Here is an 8315-nt window from a genome sequence, read left to right as displayed (position 1 = left end):
CGCGGCGTGGTCAATGGCTGCGGCCAAGTCTAGCTTCAAACCCGGCAGGAATGCAACCTACGTGCGTTCGCTACAACGCTCCGAATCGTCCTGGTCCGGAAATAGAATCCATCGATATGAAGTTTTACCATAATGAATGTAGTGACATACCATTTAAGTTACGCTTGAGCCTCTAGGAAATTGGCCTACGATTATTGCACACGGCACATGTGAAAGGTGCTTGCACTTGGCGTAAACACTATTATTTGCCGTGCCCTTACAAGTAATTACAACACTACTAAAGATTTTAACAACTTTAGGCTAGTTTTTATTTATTATGATTATTATATAAATAGGCATTGAATTTAAACTTACACATATGAATGTCATGTGAGTATGAGTAAGTAGGTAAGTACGAGTGGAGTTAAAGAATTTATTTTTTTGGCTAACTAAATTTTCTGATCATCATGAGTTATCTACAAATACTCATGCTCTTTTTGATCTCACCTATTTTCTTTGCCTTTGCAGGCATTACATAGATACTTACTCATCTAACTCTGTACCTACCTATTCTATGAAACGTGCAAAAGTGACTTTATCAATAAATTATCTACTTGATCATCAGTTACTTGTGCTAAATCTGTGTGATTCACAACAGATATGTAGGTAGCTCAGAATTCAAAACAATTAGTAGGGAAGTATCTGAATAATATAGAACTGTATTTGAGTTGGAAGTGTGCCTAAAGAAAATAACATTGTATCACCGACAACAGGACATCGTTAACACATGATTTTTTGCGCGTGTTAAATAGTATCCGTTATGTTAGGTACACACTAAAAGCACATTACGAGTATTTAATCAATTAATTACCTACGGTATGTATTATTATTAATGTAACAAACACTTTCGTGAATGGGACGAATTGTAATTGGGATGGTTTGAAACCATGAAACCAAACTTCATGGCCTTATTTTCACTTACTTGTTACTAATTAAATAGTTTTTATCGAGTCATTACTTTTTAAAAATCGAAAATAAGGCCTTTACAAGTTTGCGCGCACATATTAGTTAAAAAGATAACAACAATCATTATTATCACATCAAATCTTAATCTTATACTACGTCGCAGTCATTTGACCTACACTTGATATTGTCTTGATACATATAAATTACTAATTTATAGATAATTAGTATATATTATTATGATATATCTATTTAGTAAACACCGAGAGCGGGTAACATTTTATATAGGTTTTAGGGCTAGTAACACATCACATAAGACAACTCTTTATAGCATTTTAATATAACAGTATTATCAAAGTTTTGGCGACCAAGAAGGTATATTTATTGTCTTCGTATGTACATGATAGACAACTAGATATTTTCATCCATTTGAATATGGCTAAATAAATAATTTCTAAACTATTTAAAATACCTACAAATACAGTAAATAGCTGCCGTTATTGTCATACTCAAGTTGTATATTTATTGTCAGCCATAACAGTTTAAAATTATAAACAATATTATAAAATTATAACCTATAACATTCAAGAAATATCTCATTTATAGCTTAATCTACTTCAATTAATTATAAAAGAAAAAACATTTCATGCATATCTTTTGTGCAAGCTATTTTAAACGTGGTATAATTTCAAATGTAAAATTCAATAGGTATATATAATAACGGTTTAAAATTTAATTTAACCATGTGGCATTAAGTTGGTGTAACAAAAAAAATACGTAACTTCAATGCCACAATGTACACAAAGTCTCTGCTATGCAGACTAGAAAATTATTATTATTGTATAGATTTCATTTGAGAAGACGTTGGATATTTTCCATTTCACTTTATACAGTCAAGGTCAGTACTCATATTGAATAGATATGTATGGACAATATGTATGATCTTATTGATTGATTGTTATATCTTAACACAATAAAATAAATTTCAATTTATATAAAAAATGGAAGGATTGCAATAAGAGATTCAAAGAAAACCTTTCTTCTAAGTATTACTTTCCTTTGCGTTGAATTCAGTCCAAAAATATTGCTCTACAAATCGCGTATTAGCGAAATATTTATTAAGATCATCTACAATGAGTTTTGGGCGCTAATCAAAATATCATTGTATACAAGTTGATGCTGGCTGAATTCGAATTTAGATCAAGTCATCAGTCTGGTTATTATTAAATTAAATTAATACAAAAACAAACCAATAAGCTGCCTAAATCCAAAACGGACCTTATGAATTGAACAGAATGCCTTTGGGGCTAATTTAGACTTCGACGGCATTTTGACTAGAATTTACAAAGGGTCTAGAAAAATAGATGAAAACTAGCGACACATTGAGCAATGCAAACTTATTGCTCATTTCACACGTTCTACTCATCAGACTAGCAGCAGCTAAAACGCAAACGGCTACTCTTGTAACTGAACTAGCAACTGTCATGTTACTTTCTATTATTTAAAAATTGCGCGTTTTGAACACATTTTAATTCATATTTATTTCGGGTCTATCGCGAATTCGACGTTTCGACGCATGTCTTGGACTGATGACCCAGAAAAATGCAAAACACACATCACAAATTCAAAACACCCACCACACATGTTAATTATTGTCAGTAGTCCGATGCGCTACACTAAAGAATATTTATTTGCTTTTTGCGGTAAACCTGAAATAAATATGTCTTAATACGTTCTTTCTGCTAAAAAAAATGTCCAAGTTAAAAATGTTAGGACAAGAAACTTCTAAAGTTGTGAAGTCTACTCCTCATCATCAGTTTCGCAGCATCCCGGCCAGCAGCACGCTTCCCCTCCATCAGGCCTGGTGCAGAACAGCAGCGTCTCAGCGGCGGAGACGGGCCGAGGCTCGATGCCGTGGAAGTCGCGAAGGTCTTCAGCTGGGAACCAAGCTCGCTCTTCATCCTCGATTACGGGGATGTTGAAGTATCTGGAAAATAAAGAGTACATCAGGTACTGGTTTCCCGTTGTCAATAAAACACATAATTAGACGTTGAATCCATAGGATATTTTGACCATATAGATAGTTGGAAATTTGTTTAAAGTGTCCCTTGCCTTGTTTGACCTGTTTAATTGTTTCTTGGGAATGCCAAGGAAGCGGTTTATATTATATTTGGTTGTTAATGTAATTTAAGCGACTTAAATACAGATGAATCGAATCATTCGTCCGAATATTCGGTTCGGTAAGGTCCATATTCGGCGCATCTCTAGAAATTACTTTTCAGACTTGCTCTCTCTCCCAGATTAGTCCACTTTCTTATAACTGTGTAAATGTGCTAAGTTCCTTACCTGGCAATAGCCAGGCCGGGAATCCACAGCACGGAAGCCAGCACCAGCAGCAGAACCACTAGCAATGCCCAAATTGGCCACGGCTTGCGCACCGTGGTGCCCAGCTCGGGGATCCAGGCGTCGTACCTGCGCAGGAGTCAACTTTAGTGTTTAATTTAATAAAAGGTAGAATTTACCAAGGCATTCGACAATGTCGATCATGGAAAACTACTTACCAAATTAAAATGCTACGTTGTTCATGCGGAATAATTTAACTTACTAAAGTCGTAGGGCTCTTATTATCTTAAGATTAGAAGCTGAAGGGATTTAAGTAAAGTTTGAAAGAGATTTACGATATGGTGTCTCACAAGGCTCTATCTTTGGCCCACTACTTTTCACTTCACATGCATCCACGATTGGCGGGCCACTTTAAAAAGCAAGGCAATGTTTAATAATAAATAATTTACCCAGATCCCTCAGTAGCCATTTCCACAAACGACGAGACAAGAATAGCAAGCATAGCTAGAGGTGAGAGGTACTTCCAGCAAATCAGCCAATAGATGCCTGGCCGAGTGCCCGTCATCAGTTCGATGTCATCTGCGAACCTGAAACGAGGTTAAGGACATTGTATAGGTCAAATCTACATGGTCTTTAAATGATGATGAATACAGAAAAAATACAATTCATAAATCCCGTCATAAAATCGGAATACCATCCTCAAATTAATAGAATTATTTGTGATATTACGGTACGAATAGGAGCTTAGTTATTGATCGGATAGCACTTAAAAAATTATACCCGGTCAAGTGGGATTCCTACTCAGTCTTATCAAGGCAAGTGTCCTAGTTTTCATCAGAAGACTTGCTAATGGAAATGGAATGAAAAGTAAAATACTTGAACAGGAAAACAGCAAATAGGTAAAAGCCCTGTCAATCAACCCGCACAATTAGATTCCAGGAGAAAACGCAAAGCAAAAAAAATGTTAGCCATTATTTAACGTTCCCGTAAAGAAAAAAAGGAACCTAATTTTAGGTGTTTTTCGCACTAACCTAATTCGTTAGTACCTATGTGACTTAATTAGTAACGAGTAATTCTTGTTTTGTAGTTATTCCGATCTTTTATACATTGCCCTACTTTTTAGCCGTAATAATTTTCATATATTCTCTCACAGAACTATGCAATATCCTTCATCATTTACAGACTATCGCACGGTACTATTGATTTTGTCCCAACATTAGTGCAAAAGGTCCTCAAAAGAATGTCTCACAGCCCGGGCCAAGATTAAGACGCTTACAAACGTAGGTATGTCTAACTACCCTTACGTTTATTTGTATTGCTTTAAGGTTCAAATTGGAATGGCAGAGTTCTTTGCTTATCCAACATACGGCATGGGTCGCACACAGTGTAATTTAGTTTTTATTTGCACTGTTATAAAGCTCAAAGCTTATGGTAAGTAATACATGCTTCAATTCGGGTTTCCGTCACCCAGACGTAATGTAACCAACCCTCTAACCAACCTATTCGCTCTATTCGCTCTATTTTCTTTGTATAATATTTTTTAGCAATGAAACCTAGAACTAGACATAGATGTTAAGTAAATGTTCATGCCAAGTTTCATGTAATTTAAGCACGTCGTTTTAAAATGAAAAATGAGAGCGTAATTTAGACTGTCGGCGCGATTCGGGAAATGAATTAGAGATGCACTAGATATGAAATAGTAAAGATATGTGACGTTCCACAGTAAAAGGTACCATTTCCCCGGCTGAATATTGGAGCGGCGTTAATAATAACGTAAGCGCCAGCTGCCATAAGGTACCTTTTGTCGTGGAACGTCACATATCTTTACTATTTCATATCTAGTGCATCTCTAATTCATTTCCCGAATTGCGCCGTGTATTCGAGCAGCAGTGATTCAGATATGAACAAACTTTTCAAAAAAGTTTCTCATTTTTCAGTGCTCTTTAATCCTTCGTATTTTTTTTTAATTCAATGTAGACTGAAGGCAACATTCAACGTGTTTTACTAATATATTCATAATTTTAATTACTTTAATTTCTCATAAAAACATAGTACCTACCTACAGGCCCCTCTACCATTTTTATCATATTTTTTGAAAATATTCGTGTTCCTCAGGGAAAGTTCAATAAACGGACCGTCAAGTTGAAATCTGGTTTAAAAACTAAATTTAGGTGCTTAATTGAAAAATCCCCAATTATTGAACTTTCCCCTGAAGAACACGAATATTTTCAAAGGCTTAGTAAGTTTCACAACTTTCACAAGTTTTAAATTTAGCTCCGGCGAAACCTGATTTTTACATAATAAAATGAACACGGTAAAAAAATATAGAAACGGGAGATAATTTTGTAGTTCATCAAATGTCCAAAATCATTGCTCCAATAACTAACTAAATTTAAATCCCCAACAAAATTATAACAGCGCTAATCTGCTAAATTATATATGTGTACCTACAACGGTCGATTCCCAATTTAATTTTTTTAAATGTACCTACAGCTATGATCTGATCATAGAGGAGTTTTATTAGTTTTTTAATCAGATTTTTATAACAAAAATCTGATGCTGGACACCCTTTATGATTTATCTAGGAGCCATCACTGTTCGGTCCGTTTGGCGAATTTTGGGAACATACATTTGTATGCACAAACACAAACATCATCATGGCCTAAATACATATAAATCTACATACATTGTCCCCGTTCCGTCGAGAGTAAAAACAGGGGCTGCCTGCCTCGCCTAAAAGGGTTAATGTTAATACATCTACCTTTTCGAAGGACCCCTTTTGCTGTCTTACTTCTAATGGCCTCTCGAAACGTCACCTAGGTATAATCGCTTGTGAATTGCGATACATTAGGTACGGCATTTGATCGATCGATGGAATTCATTGCTCCTAAATACTTAGCCAATTTAGCTATCAATTTGTTAGAACATAAGTCATCCCATTTGATAGAATATAAGGTACATAGGTACTTGGAATAAATAACCCCTTTAATTACAGATACCGTTGGAGGTAAAAAAAATGTTTCTAAAATAATTAGTTTACACTTTTATTTAAACAATGACGATAAGGCTGCCTTTCCACTGAGGCGAAGGTGAGCAGAGATGAGAGGAGACGTGTAGGAATCAACCAATAGTATTATTGTAATCCTTCTCCGCTTCGCTGGATTATAATAACCAATGCTGTTGGTTGATGAGGGGTACCTCTCATCTCTCCTCATCTTCGCCTCAGTGGAAAGGCAGCCTAATACCAAAATTGCCGGATTAAACGGCTGTCATGAAGAAACTTCCCTCATGAATATTAACCGACTGGGAACGGCACGTTGTTTAATTAATACGTTACTAATTAGATTCCACGATTTACGTCATAATTAACGTTTTAATTAACATCAATGGTTGAGTAGGTATCTTAATCCTCTTAACTTTGAGCAAATCAATGTTGCAGTTAGAATAAAAGTGGTTAATAAACAATATGTTAGTTACAGCTACTTATTATATACATATTTATGAAATAAGTAAAAAAATATCGTCGATGTGTGTTCGCGTAGTATAGCCTCGTTCTGCCCAATTTACTCAATTCAGAACATTTATTTTTTTACGGTCCCTGCGCAGGAATTCCAGTAACGGAACAAAAAGTGTCCTTAACCACTTGACCGTCCGACGATAGTATAGTATCCGAAAAAAATATGCTCTTAACCGTCCGCGGGAACCTTACTATCCAAAAGGGTGGAAGAAAGATTTGATTTCAGAGCCATCTAACGGAATATTTCGGCATTATTTGCTAATTCTCTTGATGCGACAACGTAGCCTAACTAAATAGTTAGCTCTAAAAAAATTTAGATGGCAGGATAGTTATAATTTTTGTAGAAAATTGTGAATGCGCTGCGCGGGGCGTGCGTCGCTAAAAAACCCCGGACGGTTGACAGGAAAACAGTCTTGCGGGCTGGACGGTTGAGTGGTTAATTGAGAACAATTTACAGAAACCGGAAGGTCTTTAAAAAGGCTTAGGCAGGACGAGGGTAGAAGAAACACAACAAGTGACGTCACAGGAAAATTATATTTAGGTATCAGAATTTAGGTAGGTGGTAGGTATATAACCTAGATCCTAGATTATAACATACGGTCACTAACTATAAGCAAGTGCTTTAAGATACTTCACATACTTGCTCGACTACAGAAAATTGGATTGAAAGCCCGAGTAGAGAGTTTAAACGATTTAAGCTGCGTTCTCAACAGAATAGGTACGAGATAAAAGTTTCAGTGAATCTGTTTTAAAGATTATCTTTTTTTGATATTAGTGTTTCAAAGAAAAAGACAAAAGTCAGTGAAGAAAGAGATTCAATTATATACTTTAAAACTTTTCAAACTTGTCATTTTACTTATAGCGAATCAGCACTTCATTCAGAAATTAAATTACAAAATTATAATTCTTGACGTTTATGACAAAATTATAGATAACTATAGACCTAATATTGTTCTATTATTAGCCTTTACTAAACCTTCTAAATTACAGCAATTTTTCATCGTAATATCCCTTCCTATTAGTAAAGAATCGAGTCATTCTAAATCGATTATGTTACGTCATTAGTGACGTCATTGCGTCACAAAAGGCTCAGCGGAGCGTTCGGCTACCATAATTCTTGTAGGGTCGTACATCATGTTATGATATACAAGGTCACACCCGTAAAGGGTTGGCCTTAGTGGCACCTCACTATTACGTTAAATGACCTCTTGAAGGATTCGTTCTTATAGTATTCCTGCTATTGTATTTTAAACCAGCTAGTGCCCATTTTCTGTAAAGTAGAAAGCCTCGTCCTGGTAATGCCCAAGCATTTATAAGGATCTTGAGGATAGGTGTCATTACACTGGTAGACCTACTACAGGATGTCCCCGGTGTACAACGGAAGATTTCCGATTTCAAAATTTGATTATAGAAAACTCAAACATGTAAATCTAAACTATTTAGTTTTATAAAAATAAGATGAATGCATATTATTTTTTGTAAATCACTTTATCTCTATGTCGACCTACGCTGT

General features: G+C 35.5%; 1 protein-coding gene across 1 annotated transcript in view; it reads right to left on the bottom strand.

Moving 5' to 3' along the window:
• Positions 1–244: 244 nt before the first annotated feature.
• The window catches only part of LOC134668708 (sodium-dependent neutral amino acid transporter B(0)AT3), a 68968-nt gene continuing 60897 nt past the window's right edge, over positions 245–8315 (bottom strand). Inside the window, exons 4-6 of the mRNA XM_063526149.1 lie at positions 3735–3872; positions 3289–3414; positions 245–2929 (exon numbers count right to left, since the gene is read on the bottom strand). Coding sequence (XP_063382219.1) covers positions 2743–2929; positions 3289–3414; positions 3735–3872 — 451 coding nt within the window. The 3' untranslated portion in view covers positions 245–2742. The remainder of the gene's footprint in view (positions 2930–3288; positions 3415–3734; positions 3873–8315) is intronic.

This window comes from Cydia fagiglandana, chromosome 11 (genome assembly GCF_963556715.1).
Source record: "Cydia fagiglandana chromosome 11, ilCydFagi1.1, whole genome shotgun sequence".
Lineage (NCBI taxonomy): Eukaryota > Metazoa > Arthropoda > Insecta > Lepidoptera > Tortricidae > Cydia > Cydia fagiglandana.
The sequence above is the reverse complement of the archived record's forward strand: the minus strand, read 5'-3'. Positions and strand labels throughout refer to the sequence as shown.